This window comes from Octopus sinensis, unplaced genomic scaffold, assembly GCF_006345805.1.
Source record: "Octopus sinensis unplaced genomic scaffold, ASM634580v1 Contig12743, whole genome shotgun sequence".
Lineage (NCBI taxonomy): Eukaryota > Metazoa > Mollusca > Cephalopoda > Octopoda > Octopodidae > Octopus > Octopus sinensis.
This window is the reverse complement of record NW_021832719.1, coordinates 1-22,500: the sequence shown is the minus strand read 5'-3', so window position 1 is coordinate 22,500 and position 22,500 is coordinate 1. Positions and strand designations below refer to the sequence as shown.

Sequence of the window (22,500 nt, the reverse complement as noted above, 5' to 3'; positions counted from 1 at the left end):
CAGTTGTGTACTGGGGTTGATGTAATTGCCTTAGCCACTGTCCTGAAATTGCCAGCCTGGTTCCGAAATTTGAAATGAATATTTCTCAAATAAAAACAATTTATTTATAACGTAATTAACGTCTCACCCTTATTAAAACTAATTCAATTATCTGTAATTCCTTGGACAAGCGAAGACCTGTTGAGGCAAGTGAAGTCGAAATTGAACCTCATCCGATGACTAGCACCCATGCCAACCTCCCTCCATTGGACACTAAACTCTGCTTGTGAAGACCTGTTGGGGCAAGTGAAATTGGAATCGAAATTGAACCAGTGCTGCTGGACTGACTCCTGTGCAGGTGGCTAGTAAAGAAACACCGTTTCGACCCTGTGCTTGAGGAGATCCATTGAGTCAAGTACACTAACATCAAAAACCAATGGAAATTGTAGTTGTGATCCCTGTGCCAGTGGCACATAAAAAGCACCATCCGAATGTGGCTGATGCCAGCGCTGCCTTGACTGGCTTCCGTGCCGGTGGCACGTAAAAAGCACCAACCGATCGTGGCCGTTGCCAGCCTCGCCTGGCACCTGTGCCAGTGGCCCATAAAAAGCACCCACTACACTCTCGGAGTGGTTGGCGTTAGGAAGGGCATCCAGCTGTAGAAACTCTGCCAGATCAGATTGAAGCCTGGTGCAGCCATCCGGTTTGCCAGTCCTCAATCAAATTGTCCAACCCATGCTAGCATGTAAAGCGGAGGTTAAACGATGAGGATGATCCTACGCCCGTGAGTTCGCTGCCCTAACCACTGGGCCATCCATTGTATTGTACATACACAGACATTCTCGGCTCACCCAAGGCTAGTATAAAACTGCTAGGTTTAACTCTTTAGCATTCGGATCACTTTGTCAAATGTATTGCTTATTTATTCACATTGTAATGAATTAACGATGAATTATTTCATAGCTTCAAGACTTCACTAATGTGATAATTTGTCTTTAGAATGATATTGTAGAGTGGCTGTGAAGGGCCACATTTGGCCAGTTTAAACATAAATCAGGTAGAAATATTCTGGCTGGATAAGGTCAGTTTATGTGTTAAAGCAGCAATTCTTAGCTGGAGTTTCTCGGAACCTTAGGGTTCTGCAAAATTTTCCTAGGGGTTCAACGAGAAAGAATGAGATAAGTTAATGCTAATTTCATGATCGTAATATTACTATAACATGCACATGGCTGTGTGGTAAGTAGCTTGCTTACGAACCACATGGTTCCGGGTTCAGTCCCACTGTGTGGTACCTTGGGCAAAAATCGTCTACTATAGCCTCGGGCCGACCAAAGCCTTTTGGGTGGATTTGGTAGACGGAAACTGAAAGAAGTCCGTCGTATATATGTATATATGTATATATATATATATATATATATATATGTGGTGTGTGTATATATATGTGTGTGTATATATATGTGTGTGTATATATATGTGTGTGTATATATATGTGTGTGTATATATATGTGTGTGTGTATATATGTGTGTGTGTATATATATGTGTGTGTATATATATGTGTGTGTGTATATATATGTGTGTGTGTATATATATGTGTGTATATATATATGTGTGTATATATATATGTGTGTATATATATATGTGTGTATATATATATGTGTGTATATATATATGTGTGTATATATATATGTGTGTATATATATATGTGTGTATATATATATGTGTATATATATATATGTGTGTGTATATATATATATATATATATGTGTATATATATATGTGTGTGTATATATATATATATATGTGTATATATATATATGTGTGTGTATATATATGTGTATATATATATATATGTGTGTATATATATGTGTATATATATATATGTGTATGTGTGTGCATATGTTTGTGTGTCTGTGTTTGTCACCCCAACATCGCTTGACAACTGATGCTGGTGTGTTTATGTCCCCCGTAACCTAGCGGTTCGTCAAAACAGACTGATAGAATAAGTACTGGGCTTACAAAAAGAGAATAAGTCCCGGTGTCGATTTGATCGACTAAAAGGTGGTGCTCCAGCATGGCCACAGTCAAATGACTGAAACAAGTAAAAGAGTAAAAGAGAGTAACATGTTATTGGTTATTGTAATCTTGTAATATAGACATCATTCTATTCTAACTTATTATGTTATCAAAAAATATAACAACCATTGGGGATATATTTAGTGGTGTCCTAATGTGTCTCATTATTCTTAAGATTATACAATGTAATTTGAGGGAGATTTGGCTGCTACTTTTTGAAAGCCAGCACCAGTGTCAGATACAATGCCATGTGGTGTTTGTTCTGACTCTCTGTGTTCTGAGTTCAAATTTCACTTAGGCCAACCTTACCTTTCATCCTTTCTGTGTCAATAAAAGAGTTTTGACTCAGAACAGGGACTCAATGGAAATATTAGGTGATCAAGACCTGATGCCTTGTGGTATCTAATTATCTAATCTGGCTTTTTGTGTTTCGTGCCACTTGTGCCAGCATCGTGTAGGAAGCTCTTGTGCCTGTTCTATGTGAAAAGCACTTGTGCTGGTGCCACGTCGAAGCACTCAAGCTGGGGGTACACAACAAGCACTTGTGTCGGCACCGTTTGAAATGCACTCGTACCAGGGTCATATAAAAGCACCTAGCATACACGGTAAAGGGGTTGGCATTAGGAACCCTGCCAAAACAGACAAATGGAGCCTGGGCAGATCTCTAGTTAACCATCTCCTGCTAAACCATCCAATCCATGCCAGCATGGAAAACGGACGTTAGATGATGATGATGATGTTAATAATGATGATGATGGCAGTAACACCTGCAAGACCACTGGTGCCAAGCTTGGACCGAATCGGTGCTCTTTCTTTCGGATAAACATCAATGATGATGAGAAGGGATATTCTATGCCTAGAAGAAAAACGGCAGGGTAGTCACGGCTGTATTGTCTTTAGTCATAGGCCCACTCAGTCACCACTGACCTGGAGTCAAATAACAGCAACACCAGGTTGAGGTTTCCTGCTCCCCGCTCACAACCTTTTCTAAATATTTAGGACAAACTAAGATAGGGACCACAAAATCTGACCCTTACCCATTTCTTCCAGCAATAACAGAGGAATTCAAGACAAGCTGCCCCTGGGAGCTCCTCTATGCTGATGACCTTGCTCCTATAGCTGAATCACTACCAGAACTAGAGAAGAAGTTCTAGGTCAAGTGGCCACACACACAAATCTTCCTTAGTCTTCCTCAAAAGCATCTAACCCCAGGCTTGCACACAACATGTGTAAACGCACAGCTCAGCCTTGACTGATGGAGGCCCTATTTTGAAAACCAAAGGTCCATCTAGAGCTGCTTTTTTTTAACTTGTGGGAATCTTCGTTCCGATGGGGTCGGAGGCTTTCTTTTTTGTTTTTAAAAAAAGATTTTAGTGGGTAAATTTGAATTTCATTGACGAAGGAGTGGCTGTGTGGTAAGTAGCTTGCTTACCAACCACATGGTTCTGAGTTCAATCCCACTGCGTGGCACCTTGGGCAAATGTCTTCTACTGTAGCCTTGGGCCAACCAAAGCCTTGTGAATAGATTTGGTAGAAGGAAACTGAAAGAAGCCTGTCGTATATATGTATAGATATATATATCATCATCATCATCATATGTCCATTGTCCATGCTGGCATCTGTTGGATGGTTTGACCAAGGCTGGCAAGCTGGATGGTTGCTCCAGGTTCCAGTCTGATTTGGCATGGTTTCTATGGCTTCCTAACACCAACCACTCTAAGAGTGTAATGGGTGCTTTTATGTGCCTCCAACATGGGTGCCATTTGCGTGAGACCAATATCTGCCAAGACTGCAGTTTTGCTTGGCTTGACTGGTCTTCTTCTGAAGTACAACATAATGCCAAAGGTCTCAGCCATTGCCTCCATTAGGCCAAACACACGAAAAGAGCTCAGTCACTTTGTCTCCGTGAGGCCTAATTCTCAAAAGGTGCCTTTCACGTGCCACCAACATAACCCCAACATCAACCATAACTACGATTTCACTTGGCTTAACGGGTCCTCTCAAGCACAGCACATCACCAAGGATCTCAGTCACTAGTCATTGCCTCCATGAGGACCCCTAGTTTGAAGATCATGCTTCACCACCTCGTCCCATGTCTTCCTGGGTCTCCTTCTACCACAGGTTCCCTCCACAGTTAGAGATCGGCACTTCTTTATACAGCTGTCTTCATTCATATGCAGTCGTCTTTTACTTCATTTGCTGTCCCTTTCTTAGTTCTAAATATTTAGAAAAGGTTGGGGATGAGGGATAGAAACTTCAACCTGGCCTCCGTGCCGGTGGCATATAAAAAGCACCATCCGATTGTGGCCGTTGCCAGCCTCCCCTGGCACCTGTGCCGGTGGCATGTAAAAAGAGCACCCACTACACTCACGGAGTGGTTGGCGTTAGGAAGGGCATCCAGCTGTAGAAACACTACCAGATCAGACTGGAGCCTGGTGCAGCCTTCTGGCTTCCTAGACCCCAGTTGAACCGTCCAACCCATGCTAGCATGGAAAGCAGACGCTAAATGATGATGATGATGATGATGATGATGATGAAAAGATGAAAAGCATCCTGGTATTTAATTTATCAACGCTGAAAGGATGAATGGCAAAATCGGCTGAAGAAGAAGAAGAAGAAGGAGGAGGAGGAGGAGGAGAATTTATTATTATTATTATTTCACCAAGGTCAACCGCACCTTTCATCCTTTCTGTGTCAATAAAAGAGTGGGCCTATGACTGAGTGGGCCTATGGCTAAAGACAATACAACCATGACTACCCTGCCGTTTTTCTTCTAAGCATAGAATATCCCAGACTGCACTATCTAATTCATACCAGTGCAGTCGTCTCTCTTGCACACCACATCTGATGCCTCTTATTCTCAACTTTTCTTTCAAGGTGCTTACACTCTGTCGTACATGCACACTGACATTGCACATCCAGCGAAGCATACTGGCTTCATTTCTTTCAAGTTTGTCCTCAGCTATCGCAGCCCATGTTTCACTGCCATGTAGCATGGCTGTTCTCACACAGGCATCATACAATTTGCCTTTCACTCTGAGAGAGAAGCCCTTTGTTACCAGTAGAAGTAGGAGCTCTCTTACCTTGGCCCAGCCTAATCTTATTCTCACAATTATGTTCTCGGAGAATCCATCTCCGCTACTATATTGGTCACTTGCTTACTCCACTGACAGTTGCTTACTCCACTGACAGTTGCTTACTCCACTGACAGTTGCTTACTCCACTGACAGTTGCTTACTCCACTAACAGTTGCTTACTCCACTAACAGTTGCTTACTCCACTGACAGTTGCTTACTCCACTGACAGTTGCTTACTCCATGACAGTTGCTTACTCCACTGGACAGTTGCTTACTCATGACAGTTGCTTACTCACTGACAGTTGCGTACTCCACTGACAGTTGCTTACTCCACTGACAGTGCTTACTCCACTGACAGTTGCTTCTCCACTGACAGTTGCTTACTCCACTGACAGTTGCTTACTCCACTGACAGTGCTTACTCCACTGACAGTTGCTTACTCCACTGACAGTTGCTTACTCCACTAACAGTTGCTTACTCCACTGACAGTTGCTTACTCCACATGACAGTTGTTACTCCACTGACAGTTGCTTACTCCACTGACAGTTGCTTACTCCACGACAGTTGCTACTCCACTGACAGTTGCTTACTCCATGACAGTTTTACATCCACTAACAGTTGCTTACTCCACTGACAGTTGCTTACTCCACTAACGTTGCTTACTCCACTGACAGTTGCTTACTCCACTGACAGTTGCTTACTCCACTAACAGTTGCTTACTCCACTAACAGTTGCTTACTCCACTGACAGTTGCTTACTCCACTAACAGTTGCTTACTCCACTGACAGTTGCTTACTCCACTGACAGTTGCTTACTCCACTGACAGTTGCTTACTCCACTAACAGTTGCTTACTCCACTGACAGTTGCTTACTCCACTGACAGTTGCTTACTCCACTGACAGTTGCTTACTCCACTGACAGTTGCTTACTCCACTGACAGTTGCTTACTCCACTGACAGTTGCTTACTCCACTGACAGTTGCTTACTCCACTGACAGTTGCTTACTCCACTGACAGTTGCTTACTCCACTAACAGTTGCTTACTCCACTGACAGTTGCTTACTCCACTGACAGTTGCTTACTCCACTAACAGTTGCTTACTCCACTGACAGTTGCTTACTCCACTGACAGTTGCTTACTCCACTGACAGTTGCTTACTCACTGACAGTTGCTACTCACTGACAGTTGCTTCCTCCACTGACAGTTGCTTACTCCACTGACAGTTGCTTACTCCACTGACAGTTGCTTACTCCACTGACTGTCCAAAGCTTACATCAGGTGCATCTTATAGAGTTTCTACCCATGCCTTTTCTACAGATCGAGCAGGGCCATCTACCTGAAGGGATTTGTGATTTGTCTGCCTTCCTACTTATTAAGACTTTAGTTTTTACAAGGTTAACTCTAAGACCCTTCCATTCTAGACCATGCTTCCATACCTGGAACTTCTTTACTTCTGGTAGTGATTCAGCAATAAGAGCAAGGTCATCAGTATAGAGGAGCTCCTAGGGGCAGCTTGTCTTGAATTCCTCTGTTATTGCCTGAAGAAATGGTTAAGGGTCAGATTTTGTGGTCCCTATCTTAGTTTGTTCTAAATATTTAGAAAAGTTTGGGGTGGTGACCAGAAACCTCAACCTGGTGTTGTTGTTACTTAACCCCAGGTCAGTGCTGACTGAGTGGGCCTATGACTAAAGACAATACAGCCGTGACTACCCTGCCGTTTTTCTTCTTGGAATAGAATATCCCAGACTGCACTATCCAATGTGCCCTTCATTCTTTAATAAAACGGCCGGGGTGTGTTTGCTATGTCGTTTTAGCTTCTATTTTCAGCAAGTTGAACGACCACTTTCATGTGCTCGTAGAGTTGTTTTTCAGATCCAACTGTGACCATCCTGTCATTCCATCCTTTTGTATATTCATGCCTTACATTTTCTAATGTTGTTCTCTTTTCAAATCAGTCAAGTTGTGGCTACTATTTCTAGCAGGTCAATCGATTAGACAGGGCTCCGAATGCATGATAATTACGCACGTGAGTGTGTGTTCTTCCACACGTATTCAATGTAAGGGAAGTAACTCGATAATGACTAATACTGCTAACTACCTATGACCGTCTTCGATTACCTCCCCTTTACTATCTCCGCTTGGCTCCAAAGACCATGGAAGCTTGAAATATTTCGCGTGATTAGGGCGGCGGGCTGGCAGAATCGTTAGCACGCCGGACGATTTCGTCTGTTTTTACATTCTGAGTTCAAATGCCACCAAGGTTGACTTTGGCATTTTTCCTTTCGGGGTCGATAAAATAAGTACCACTTGCGCATTGGAGGGAACATAATCAACTTTTCTCCTCCCCCGAAATTGCTGGCCTTGTGCCAGAATTTGAAACCGATATTTTGTGCGATTACAGGTATTTTTCGGGATAAAGACCTTTTGTCTAACGTCCCTTAAACCTAGGTTTTTCATAGTGGGACCCAGTCTCTATCCTCCCTCACCTGACAGGAGCCAGTGAAGATTGAAAAAGTGGGTTGATAAAAGGCCAGGTTTAATCAAAACATATATATATATATATATATATATATATATATATATATATATATATATGTACGACAGGCTTCATTCTGTTTCCATCTATCAAACCCACTCACAAGGCTTTAGTCAGCCTGAGGCTACAGTGGAGGACACTTGCCCAAGGTGCCATGCAGTGGGACTGAACCCAGAACCATGTGGTTGGTAAACAAGCTACTTACCACACAGCCACTCCTCACCTGTGTGTGTGTGTATATATATATATGTGTATGTGTGTATATATATATGTGTGTGTGTGTATATATATATATGTATATATATGTATATATATATGTATATATATATATATATATGTATATATATATGTATATATATATTTTTACACACATATAATAGACGTATACATGTGTATACATAATATACGTATGCACACACACATATATAAACGATGGGCTTCCTTCAGTTTCCGTCTATCAAATCCACTCACAAGGGTTTGGTCAGCCTGAGGCTACAGTAGAAGACACTTGCCCAAGGTGCCATGCAGTGGGACTGAACCCAGAATCATGTGGTTGGGAAGCAAGCTACTTACCACACAGCCACTCCTGGAATTACTCCTCCTTTTGAGGGTGATTATAATATAGTAACCGCCAGGAAGGAAAGAAGCACCGATGGCACTTTACAGAGTCTCCGAAACTGGGCAGGCGGGTGGTGGAGTTGAGAAAGAGAAGATGATACCCTCAGAGCAGAGACCTGACCAGAACACATGCAACAGGGTAGACTCCATTAAGGGTACCCAGGGTACTACATAGCTGTGGTTTTAAACAGGGTGATGGTGTTTTAAAGTCTACAATTCATGCAAGCCATTGTGGGATTTGAACTCAGAATGCTTGCTTTCCTGCCATATCTTACTTCCCCCACCATACCCTCTTTCAAACCTACACCCACTCATCATCTCTCTTAGTCCCTCTGTTCCAACACACATGCCTTGAAGGGTCACCTTGACGAGCAGCTGCTACTGGTCATTCTCACTACTTCTTCTTTATGGAAAGGTAAAGGGTAACGACACCCCTTGGTCATGAATGACTGTGAGATTGCACCTAGAAAGTTATCCTCTGAGGCACAAGTCTGGGCAAGGTTGTTTATGGAAGACCAGCAGTCGCCCATGCATACCAGCCTCCCCTCTCCACACCACCGATGTTATCCAAGAGAAAGGCAAAGGGACCGATACAGTTTGGCACCTGTGACATCGCAGCTCATTTCTACAGCTGAGTTAACTGGAAGCAATGTGAAATAAAGTGTCTTGCTCAAGAACACAACATGCAGCCCGGTCCAGGAATCGAACTCACAACCTCATGATTGTGAGCCTGACCTAACCACCGAGCCATGTGCCTCCACCAATGTAAGAGCTTAATGTAAGTTCCTCTACAACAACAACAACAACAACCAGCTTCTCCTTCCCTCCCACCTTCTCCTTCCCTCCCACCTTCTCCTTCATATGTTAACCCCTCATCTCTGTGCATGCCCCCTGTCTTTGGTTTCTATAGTCCTGTGACCTCTCATGGTGACCTCACTAGAGACGGTGACATGAAGAAAGCACTTGGTACACTTTGTGAAAATGGTTGGCATCAGGAAGAGCATCCAACTGTAGAAACAATGCCAAAGCAGGCAGTGGAGGGAGCACAATGCAATTCTTGGATCTGTCAGATGCTGTGAAACTGATGAACCCATGGCAATAAGGAACATGGAAGTGTAATGATGATGATGAATGCTAAGGGCCAGGATGAAGATCATGACGCAAGCAGCTAGTCGGGTGCTTCTACAGATCTGCCAGTCTACTGCTCTGAATTGGGTCTTCTTTTTTTTTTCTCTTTTTTATTGACCCGGGAGGGATGTGAAGCAAAGTTGACCTTGGTAGGACTTGAACTCAGAAAGTAGAGAGCTGGACCGAATACCGATGCTGTAATGACTTCGCCCCAATCCATTAAAGAACTTCGCATTTATGGAAACAGAAGAAGAAAGAAGAAGAAGGAAAAGAAGAAGGAGGAGGAGGAGGAGGAAAAGAAGAAGAGGAAGCAGAAGGAGAAGAAGGAGAAGAAGAAGAAGAAGAAGGAGAAGAAGGAGGAGGAAAAGAAGAAGAGGAAGAAGAAAGAAAAGAAGAAGAACAAGAAAGAAAAGAATAATAATAATAATAATAATAATAATTTGAGGAAGAAGAAATATGTAGAAATATTGCTCAGTAGGGGGGTGGGGTAGAACATCGGTTTTTCAATGGTACCACGAACAGCACCACCACCACACCACCAGCACCACCACCAGCACCACTACTACCACCACCACCACCACCACCATCAGTAATTATGACAGTAGCTGGAAGCTGGTGGTGTTGGTGTTGTCTGTGTATGTAAGATGCAGCGAATTTATTAATATACTCGATGGCTGTGAACCAGCGAGTGGCGTATTTCAGTTTGTTGGAGCCAAGAGGAAGGAAAGAGAAGCGATGGCGTCGATGGTGGCGGCAGCAGCCTCAGCGGTGGCGGTGCTGAAGATGAAGATAATAGCTTGATTACTTCACTACCTGCTATGCCAGCTATTTAGTTCACCTTTGATTGGCATTCACCCTTTTTACACCTGCATCACAGATACCTGTAAATAGCTGTGGGTCGGCTCTCTCTCTCTCTCTCTCATGCACACACCTTTCAGCCTCTCCCTCTCTCTCTCTTTCTTTTTTCCTCTTTATCTCTGATGTTTACACACAGTCTCTATCTATTACTCTCTCTCTCACTCTCTTGCGTGCCTTTGTACACTCTCCCACTATCTCTCTCATACTCTTCACACTCTCTCTTCCTCTCCCTCTCTTCTTTCCTCCTCTCCCTTCCATTCTCTCTCCCTCCCTTCCTCCCCCTCTCTGCTTCTCTCTCTCTCTCTCTCTCTCTCTCCACATGCCGGCTGATAATGTCTGCCTTCTCAACCAATTTTGGTAACGTCACTTGTGCACAGCTGATTATGTCATACAGACACACACACACATGCACACTCACACACACACACACACACGTGCACACACACACACACGTGCACACACATACGCATCCACACGCATACATACATGTACATTTTTTTCATACATAAATACATGTTGATTCACATGTATATGCATACAATGCCTGAACATATATATATATATATATATATATATACATACATGTATATATATATATATATATATACACACATACACACTTCTAACAGTTAACAATGAGATCAAAGAAACTAATGACAATGTGTGTGTGTGTATTAACTTTTTTGTGTGTTTTTAAGCATTTTTGTTGTATATACATGTGTGTGTGTGTGTATGTGTGTGTGTGTATGTGTGTGTGTGTGTGTGTGTTATAAAGCTTTGTATTTATTAGTGCGTCTGTACATGTGTATAATATATGTGTGTATACACGTTTGTGTGTGTGCACAAGCTTAGCTGAGTAGTTAAGGAGTTTACTTTGCAATCAAGAGGTTCTGGGTTCAATCTGTGGCCGAGGATCTCAGTTGTGTCCTCAACTGAGCCTTGAGTTCCCTCAAGCCTTGGGGACACTGAAGCCTTGGGCTCGCTCAAGCCTTGGGTTCACTTGAGCCTTGGATTTACTTGAGCTTTGGATTCACTCAAATTTTGGGTTAACATGAGCCCTGGGTTCGCTCAAACCTTGGGTTTGTTTCCTCAAACCTTGGATTCACTTGACCTTTGGGTTCACTCGAGTCTTGGGTTCACTTAAGCCTTGGGTTCACTCAAGTCTTGAGTTCACTTAAACCTTGGGTTCATTTCCTCAAGCCTTGGGTTCACTCAAACCTTGAGTTCACTTGAGCCTTGGGTTCACTCAGACCTTGATTCCCTCAACCTTTTTTTGTTCTTCAGGCCTTGAGTTCACTCAAGCCATCTTGTGTGTCAGTTAAGGTCTGCAAAAGTCTTTTGGAATCCCATGTAAAAGGGGTTATCCATGTGATAGAAAAGAGCAGCCCCATGGCACACTATGTCCTGCTGATTCTACATGGGGATGACATTAAGGGTCCACTCGTCTGTGGAACACTCAACTGTTTATTGTATATTACAATAGGCGACCGAGATCAAAGCAGAACATGAGAAAATACAAAGATGTCAAATAGATGAACAACAACAACAGCAACAACAACAACAACATATTCTCAGAGAAAATGCGTCAGTTCTTCATGTGAATGCCTCCAAGAAATTGGTCGGCTGACAAAACCATTTTAGTTCCATCTCTCTTTCTTCCCGTTTCTGTTGTGCCTGTATTTCAAAGGGCCAGCCTTGTCACACTCTATGTCACGCTGAATATCCCCGAGAACTACATTAAGGTTACACGTGTCTGTGGAGTGCTCAGCCACTTGTATATTAGTTTCACGAGCGGGCTCTTCCGTTGATCGGGTCAACTGGAACCCTCGTCATTGTAAGCGATGGCGTGTGCCAACATACAGTTTCGAGACCTTCGCTAATTCTAGATGTTTGATATTTGCAGATGTTTTCCAGCACAAGAACGAAGACCAGTGTGTTCTGATACACTCAAATAGGTGTGTATGTCTCTTTTATATCACCTCCTCTCTCTCTCTCTCTCTCTCTCTGTGATGTTGTTGATGAAACATGTTCTTTGTCCATCTACTTATCCTCTTTGTGATTTTGGATAAAAAGAAAAATATACAAATGAATCCTTTGAATTTAACTAAATTCTATATTTTTATGTAACTGAAGATTGCTCTATATTTTAAAATTGATGTAATATTTGCATTGTTCAATTAAATGGAGTTGCATGAAACAATCGTACTGCATTACCCCATTTTGATATATTTGTTTTGCAAGATTTTTGATGTGAAATCGTGTGTTGATACAAATATTACAGGCACTTCCCCCCACACACACTAACTAAACATAGACACATATAGGTATACGCATGCGTAAATAAAGACATACAATAGGAATACAAAATACAAAATGGCTGACCGTTAGTAAGGAGAGACACACAAATAAGAAAGAAGAAAGCAAAGGACCACTGATGCAGTCACAGGAGTCTGACGAAAGAACTCTGGCTGAAATAAGATGAAGATTCTCTCACTCACACTCTCTTTCTCATGCTTTCTCTCACTCACACACTCTCTCTTTCTCTTTACAGAGTCTGTCTCGTAACGGTGGCACAGAGTCACCCATTATTCACTGAGAACCACAAAGTTGTTAACATCAGTTTCCAAGTTACCGCTTGTCTAAATCGAATGAACAACAAAGTCTCCGGCAAAAGCAAACGGGTAAGTTTCACTCTCTGCTCTTCGCTTCAGCCCACCTACAGTTTCTGAGTTCAATCTCTGTCGTCTGCACTGCATTGCACATTGTACTGTGGGTGCACATAGATACATTTTTAATATGTGTGTGTTAGTGTAGATATATTATACATGTATGTATGTATATATATATATGTATGTGTATATATATATATAATAATAATAATATAATAATAATAATAATAATAATAGGGAGTATACTCCAAACTTCCAGGGAAAAATTCAATTTAGTATTAAATCAAATTTCACAATATAAATATATAATATATAAATTAGAGATAAAACCACTATTATGCAATTCAAACAATGATAGACATAAACCAAATCATAAATAAAAAATAAAATATATTCTTTAAAACATATAACCAGACCACAAAAAGTATAAATATGAATAATCAATATATAATAAGTAAAAAAAACTAGGTATGTTTCATGGCTATAACTAAATTCGAATTACAATTAAATTTAAATTTAATCGAAAATCAATTCAATTTAAAATTATAGTCACTCTTCAGGTTAACAATAATAGTTATTATTAAAAAATATTATTTTTTATTTATGATTTGGTTTATGTCTATCATTGTTTGAATTGTATAATAGTGGTTTTTCTCTAATTTATATAATATATATATATATGGGAAAAAATAAGTTCAAAAGAGAATAATTCAAACTTTCTGAGAGGTCCAAAAAGAGAGAAAGAATGATTTTTATTAAAGATTCATCATATTCATAAAAAACAGCCAGAGCAAGTAATAAGAATGTGAAAATAGTAGTTAAAAAATATAGGTATAAAAATACCATAAACAATTGTAGAAAAATGGAGGAGTAAAAGATGCTGAATTAAAATTAGATTTAATGTATTGAATCCTATTTTGTATTAAATCTAATTTTGATTCAACAACTTTTTCTCCTCCATTTTTCTATAGTTGTTCATGGTATTTTTATACCTAAAAGGATATTCTTCAACTACTACATATGTGTGTGTGTGTGTGTGTGTTTATATATATATGTACACATATGCGGTGGTGCCCCAGCATGGCCGCGGCCTTCGGGCTCAAACATTTTAAAGGATTTTAAGGATATGCATGTACATATATGTGTGTGTGTGTTTATATCTATATGTATACATATGCATTTACATATATGTGTATATATGAATGTATGTGTATATATATGTATGTATATATGTATGCATGTATATGTGTATGTATGTATATGTGTATGCATATAAATATATGTGTATCTGTGTGTATATGTATGTGTGCATATATGTATGCATATATATATGTGTGTGTATGTATGTATGTATGTATGCATATATATATGTGTATCTGTGTGTATATGCACATGTATGGATATATATGTGTATCTGTGTATATGTATATATATGTATGCATATATATTATATATGTGTATCTGTGTGTGTATGTGTGTTTATATATACATACATACATACATACATACATGCACACTATATATACATGTATATGTGTATATATATGTGTGTGTATTTGCAAAAAATATAAACCTTGATCTTTCTGTTGCACAAACAATGAACTCATCAATGATTTGTAATCTCTGTCTAATTAACCCTGCATAATTATGTGTGTTTAATTACGTTTTGCAGGGAGCTCAGTGGTTGGGGGTCAACGCACCCCTCTGTAAAGTGACATGTGAAGGTGGTAGAATGTACACATTGATTAGTTGTGTCAGAGGTCAGTTGATAGAGGTCAATGAAGCTTTGGTTGATAATCCACAGCTGATCCTTGAAAAGGTAAGTGGACCCATCACCTTAATGACAGCGTGTGTGTGTGTGCATGTGTGTTTACATATATATATATATGTGTGCCTGTGTGTGTGTATATATATATATATACATAAATGTATGTATATATAAATGTATACTCTTTTAATATTACTTGTTTCAGTCATTTGACTGTAGCTGTGCTGGAGCACCGCCTTTAGTTGAGCAAATCGACCCCAGGACTTATTCTTTTTGTAAGCCTGGTACTTATTCTATCAGTTCTCTTTTGCTGAACCGCTAAGTTGCGGGGACGTAAACACACCAGCATCGATGTTGGGGGGGGATAAACACAGACGCACAAACATACATATATATATATACACACACACACATACATATATATATATATATATATATCTGATGGCATGTACTGCTCTCTCACTCAATAATAATAATAATAATAATAATAATAATAATAATCATCATCGTTTAATGTCTATTTTCCATGCTGGTATGGGTTGGACTGTTTGACAAGATTTGGCAAGCCACAGGCTATGACAAGTACCAGTGTCTCCTTTGGCAGTGTTTCTATGGCTGGATGCCCTTCTTAATGCCAACTGCTCTACGGAGTGTACTGGATGCTCTTTATGTGGTACCAGCCCTGGTGGAGGTTACCAAGTGGGGTCACAAGGTGAGCTGGCAGAAACGTTAGCACGCTGGGTGAAATGCTTAGCGGTATTTCGTCTGCCGCTACGTTGTTAGTTCAAATTCTGCCGAGGTTGACTTTGCCTTTCATCCTTTCGGGGTCGATAAATTAAGTACCAGTTACGCACTGGGGTCGATATATTCGACTTAATCCCTTTGTCTGTCCTTGTTTGTCCTCTGTGTTTAGCCCCTTGTGGGTAGTAAAGAAATAGGTATGTCATCTGCCGTTACGTTCTGAGTTCAAATTCCGCCGAGGTCGACTTTGCCTTTCATCCTTTCGGGGTCGATAAATTAAGTATCAGTTACGCACTGGGGTCGATATAATTGACTTAATCCGTGTGTATGTCCTTGTTTGTCCTCTGTGTTTAGCCCCTGGTGGGTAGTAAAGAAACAAGTGGAGTCACAAGGCATGACCTCTTAACTGAGTAAGGTATAGCGCTAACAAATATGAAAGTTTGATAGAGAGAGAGGAACAAGTGTCTTGCTGAAGAGGTGGCTACATCTGGAAAGGGAGAGAGATGTGAGATGATGGTAGAAGGTGGGATGGTTTGAGGCGAGTGTGGCAGGGTAATACGGGTCAATGTGAAATGCCTACTACAGTTTGGAATTTCTTTTCAGCCTCAGTCTGATGGTTATATCGCGATTGTCCTTCCACGACTTGATGAACACAACCAAGAAATTGATAAACTACTGTCCGAAGAAGAATATCAGAAAGTCTTACAAGAGAGACAGGCGGAGCCAACCAATAATGATTCCAAGACTTCATAACCAAAATATTCTTGGATTTTCTTGTTTTATGTCTGGTTTCATTCATTCTGTAAATAGGTTTTTCATAATAAAATCCATTTCTCCATGATGTTGTTGCTATTGTTGTTGTTGTTCTTTAGCCCCAGGTCAAGTAGCACATTTAAGCATGTATATATTGCATTTTAGATGCATATATGATACATGGGAGGTGCAATGGCCCAGTGGTTAGGGCAGCAGACTCGCGGTCTTAGGATCGTGGTTTCGATTCCCAGACCAAGCGTTGTGAGTATTTATTGAGCGATATTTTCTGCTTTAGGCACAAGGCTTGAAATTTTTGGAGAGGGGGGCCAATCGATTAGATCGACCCCAGTAAGCAACTGGTACTTAATTTATCGATTTGGCTGTGAGATGGCAGAGACGTTAGCACGCCGGGCGAAATGCTCAGCTGTATTTCGTCTGCCGCTATGTTCTGAGTTCAAATTCCGCCGAGGTCGACTTTGCCTTTCATCCTTTCGGGGTCGATTAAATAAGTACCAGTTATGCACTGGAGTCGATATAATCGATTTAATCCGTTCGCCTGTCCTTGTTTGTCCTCTCTGTGTTTAGCCCCCTGTGGGTAGTAAAGAAATAGGTATTTTGTCTGCCGTTATGTTCTGAGTTCAAATTCCGCCGAGGTCGACTTTGCCTTTCATCCTTTCGGGGTCGATTAAATAAGTACCAGTTACGCACTGGGGTCGATATAATCGATTTAATCCGTTTGCCTGTCCTTGTTTGTCCTCTCTGTGTTTAGCTCCTTGTGGGTTGTAAAGAAATAGGTACTTAATTTATCGACTCCGAAAGGATGAAAGGCAAAGTCGACCTCGGCAGAATTTGAACTCAGAACGTAAAGACAGATGAAATATCGCTAAGCATTTCGCCCGGCGTGCTAATGTTTCTGCCAGCTCATCGCCTTGAATTTGGATAAACATTATTTGTGATATATCTTTATATATAAAAGTGAAGTTGTGTGAGTGTCTGTCTCCTACGATTTAGATTCCTAACTACTCCCACATTTTGCGGTGCAGTTTAACCAAAACCGGGTATCTTATAGTCGTGATTCATATCGAGCCCTTCTGGGTATTAGCACGCGTCTACGATGAGTCTACGATTTAAAAAATAATTTACCATAATTTTTTTCCATTTTAATGCATTTTTTTCGCTATTATATAAGGAAAGTAACTCTCTAAAAATGTCTACGATGAGTTAACGATTTAAAAAAAAATTTACCATAATTTTTTTCCATTTTTAATGCATTTTTTTGCTATTTTCTGGCTATAACTCTCTAAAAATGCTTATATAGTTATTTTCCTTACAAACCCGAGCAACGCCAGGCGATACTGCTAGTAGAAACATATTTCGATAGTTGTAGATTCTATTTACTTAATTATTTCGTCCATTATTATTTTGTCTCTTTGAGACATTTAGAAATTCAATGTTTCTAATTACGGTGACCAGTGAATAGATTTCACTGTAAATATTTGCAAAGGCTTGGCAGGTATCTCAACTAGCAGGACTTGCTACCCTGGACTGATGACGGGAATACCCAGAAACATGCACGTCTTCAGGTGCTAATCCTAGCTGGTGGGGATGCTTGCCTCCCCTTTGAAAATATAAGGACAGAGGAAATGTGTCAAAGCCGACAGGAAGCGGCGATGCTTCCTAGGGCTAAACAGTGGTGGTGTAATTCCCTTTACGGGACTGTCACGTTAAGTTGACATTATACAACCATTCTATCGCTCCACCACCGCATATATCTCTATGAGATATTTAGAAATTTAATATTTCTGATTTTGGTGATCAGTGAATAAATTTCACTGAAAATATATATATATATATTTACGAAGTCTAGACAAATATCTTCAGCTAGCAGACCGATGATGAGCAAAGACCCTGAAACATGCGTGTCTCTAGATGCAGGCCTACCTGTTGGGGGTGTTTGTCTCCCCTTCATAAATATATAAGGACACAGGAAATGTGTCAAAGCCGACAGGAAGCGTCGATGCTTCCCAGGGCTAAATAGCGGTGGTGTAATTCCCTTACGGGACTGTCACGTTATGTTGACAGTATACAACCACTCTATACGCTCCACCACCGCTTATGTCTCCTTGAGACATTTAGAAATGTAATATTTCTAATTAATATAATTTTGTTGTTTTTTTTAGAATTGTAATTGCTATGTAATTGAAAAGTCAACATTCACGCTCATAACACATAGGCATCTGAATTAATTCTTTTACAATCCAGCCGTCCTTTCACACGGAATTTCGTCTGTCAAACCAAAGCTCTGATGAGACTTATATAAGTGGATATGTATTGTTTATAGGCGCAGGAGTGGCTGTGTGGTAAGTAGCTTGCTTACCAACCACATGGTTCCGGGTTCAGTCCCACTGCGTGGCATCTTGGGCAAGTGTCTTCTGCTATAGCCTCGGGCCGACCAATGCCTTGTGAGTGGATTTGGTAGACGGAAACTGAAAGAAGCCTGTCGTATATATGTATATATATATGTATTTGTGTGTCTGTGTTTGTCCTCCTAGCATTACTTGACAACCGATGCTGGTGTGTTTATGTCCCCGTCACTTAGCGGTTCGGCAAAAGAGACTGATAGAATAAGTACTGGGCTTACAAAAGAATAAGTCCCGGGGTCGAGTTGCTCGACTAAAGGCGGTGCTCCAGCATGGCCGCAGTCAAATGACTGAAACAAGTAAAAGAGTAATTCAAATAATGTATATAAGTCGAAACTAATTGTTGGCTATTTTGGTTTTTTAATGATTTTTTATGCTATATTATATCATATTATAAGTAATGATGCATCATTCCGTGTGCATGCTACAAGGATGGTAATAATGTGCAAACAACTAACTGGTTGGAATCTAAAATCAGAACAAGGAAAAAAAAAACCATTCTCGTCTTGGGGAGAATATTTATTCTAAGTCGTCTGGACCATTGCTTCCAATTTTGATCGCCAAAAATGAAAGATCTTTTTAAACACAAAACCACACAGTAAGAAACCACAGAACGTTCTTCAGACAACTAATGTAATAGATAAATATTAATCTAAATACAGAAGTAGTAAACTTCACGACTAAAACTGTTACATTAGACGATATTTAACATTGTCCCGGGGGAGATCAAAGAGGAAAAGGATCCCATCAACTTTAAACGGAGTCTGGATAGATTCCTTCAAAGAATACCAGATAAGCCACCCATAATTGGATACAACTCACCCAACAAGAACTCACTACTTGAACAAAACTTGATACAACTCACCCAACAAGAACTCACTACTTGAACAAAACTTGACTTAAACAAAACTTGACTTAAACAGGATTCGAATAATCCTATCAGGTGGTGCAATTAAGTTAGACATGGCCTGGACCAATCTTTGGTCGAAACATATCTAAGTTATCTAAGATATAAACTCTTTCTTGTCGATTGACCATGAATTATAATTAGGGGCTATTATAACTGATTATAATGCAATACATCATTAGGGACTTCGGACCAAAATAAATTTTTGCTAACAAAGCAATTCTCTCAGAGCATCAATATTTATAAGCATACTACAATACCAAAATAAGCTTGATTCCCCCACCCATCCAAAAATACAAACGACCATAATACGTTCAGGCACACACACTTACACAAAAACAAACAAACAAACAAACACAACCACAATCACTGATAAATTCAGTAAATGTACAAAAATAACCAAAAAAGCAGATTAAAAGTAACAAAATGACCCATGACGAATCAGAAAAAATAATAAGCAATCAGGGAACGCAAAAAAGGAAAACCGATAACACACAAGCAAGACAGTACAGCGACATCAACAAATATAAATCTAGAATCAAATCGTATAGTAACAGTTCTGACCTGAAGATGGCTGTAGCTTGAAATCGAAGCGCAACATACAATTTCGATTTGAATAACGCATAGAACATGCACTGAGTCTTTCTTTTTCATTTGTTTGACACAATTCACATACGTGTGTATATATATATATATATATATATATATATATGATATAATTAGGGTTCAGGTATATATATATATATATATATAATATATATATATATATATATATATATATATATATATATATATATATATATCTTTTACTACTGACAATATATATATGTGTTTGTGTGGTGTGTGTTTTGGGTTGGCCAAAAAGTCCGTTCGAATTTTGAAGTGAAAATAAGAACAAGTTTTAAACTCCAAGGGATTTATTCAATCAACAACATAATTACCGTTTTGTTCCAGTATTTTCTGTCATCTTGTGGACAGATCCATTTTTCCCCCGCTCAAAGAATTTCTTGTCTTTACTGGCGAAAAACTCTTCCAGGTAAATTTTCACATCCTCTCCTTAGTTGAAGGCTCGTCCAGGCAACGGTTTTTTTGAAGAGACCGAAATAAACAGTGATCTGAAAGCATAAAGATCGGAAATATGGAGGATGAGAAAAACCAACCAGCAAAGCCCCAGTAACTTCTATCGTGGCTGCAAAGAAGTGTGCAGTCTGGTGTTCTCGTGTTGAAAGATTACGATTAGTAAATGTTGTCCTCTTCTGGTGGATCGCTGCGATTTATCTGTCCAGCTAGTCACAGTACACATTTGAATTGATGGTCGTATTCATTTGAAGAAGCTCATAAAATATAACAACCTTCTAGTTCTCACAAATTGAAAGCATAACTTGCTTGGGGCGAAGTCCTGCTTTGGGGGTTGCTTGTGGTGGCCCACTGCGCTTCTTTCTCGATCCTTTGCGCTCTACTTTCTTTTCTCTAGGCGAGCAAATCGACCCACAGGACTTATTCTTTTGTAAGCCCAGTACTTATTTCTATCAGTCTCTTTTGCCGAACCGCTAAGTTACGGGGACATAAACACACCAGCATCGGTTGTCAAGCGATGTTGGGGGGACAAACACAGACACACTATGATACACACACACACACACACACACAACACACACACACACACACACACATATATATATATACATATATACGACGGGATTCTTTCAGTTTCCGTCAACCAAATCCACTCACAAGGCTTTAGTCGGCCCGAGGCTATAGTAGAAGACACTTGCCAAGGTGCCACGCAGTGGGACTGAACCCAGAACCATGTGGTTGGTTAGCAAGCTACTTACCACACAGCCACCCCTGCGCCTATGGTGTTATAGACGGTCCATTTTTTGTGCCTGTCACGATCTTCTCCAAGCGACGATCGTTTTCTTCGCGTTTCTGCAACCATTCGCAGATAGAAATACCCTGGGCGAAGTTAGTCCCATCCAGTTGACGTGGGGCCCAAACATCGAGACCGCTGAGGTAACCAAGTTGATGCAGATAGTTTTCAATACTCAATTTGGATATTTGGAGGACAATAACTCTGAGTACCTTTTCAAACTCCACCCGTCTAACACCCGTGGACATGTTTACAAAGTCAGAAAACAGCACAGCTCCCATGACTTCCGGAAACATTTTTTCACGCTAAGAGTTGCTAAAGCATGGAACAAACTGCCGGCATCAGTTGTTAGTTGTCGGAGCACTGCATTCTTCAAAACTTCCATACTTCCTGAGATTCGCCAACACTCCACCTGATTTTCTCCCCTCCATACACACGCAAGCATGTATCTGACTCATACATTGTTCGCTTCCTAGACATTTGTACATTACTGCATATGCTTTATACACACTTTTGACAAGTTGTGGTGCACCTGAGCACTGTAAACAATAATTTCATTATTATTATTATTTATAAACTCCACCTGTCTAACACCCGTGGACTTGTTTACAAAGTCAGAAAACAGCACAGCTCCCATGACTTTTGGAAACATTTTTTCCCGGTGAGAGTTGCTGAAGTATGGAACAAACTGCTGGCATCAGTTGTTAATTGTTGGAGCACTGCATCCTTCAAAACTTCCATGCTTCCTGAGATTTGCCAACACTACACCTGATTTTCTCCCCTCCATACACACGCAAGCATGTATCTGACTCATACACTGTTCGCTTTCCAGACATTTGTACATTACTGCATATGCTTTATACACACTTTTGACAAGTTGCGGTGCACCTGAGCACTGTAAACAATAATTTCATTATTATTATTGTTATTTAAAAACTCTACATGTCTAACACCCGTGGACTTGTTTACAAAGTCAGAAAACAGCACAGCTCCCATGACTTTCGGAAACATTTTTTCACGCTGAGAGTTGCTGAAGCGTGGAACAAACTGCCGGCATCAGTTGTTAGTTGTCGGAGCACTGCATCCTTCAAAATTCCATGCTT

The 22,500-nt window shown here is 40.3% G+C and overlaps 1 protein-coding gene across 1 annotated transcript in view; it reads left to right on the top strand.

The window, feature by feature from the left end:
- The window catches only part of LOC115229469 (protein Abitram), a 17,789-nt gene extending 1,501 nt beyond the window's left edge, over positions 1-16,288 (top strand). Inside the window, exons 2-5 of the mRNA XM_029799812.2 lie at positions 12,173-12,224; positions 12,821-12,950; positions 14,611-14,757; positions 16,051-16,288. Of these exons, the coding sequence (XP_029655672.1) occupies positions 12,173-12,224; positions 12,821-12,950; positions 14,611-14,757; positions 16,051-16,200 (479 nt within the window). The 3' untranslated portion in view covers positions 16,201-16,288. The remainder of the gene's footprint in view (positions 1-12,172; positions 12,225-12,820; positions 12,951-14,610; positions 14,758-16,050) is intronic.
- The last annotated feature ends 6,212 nt before the right edge of the window (positions 16,289-22,500 follow it).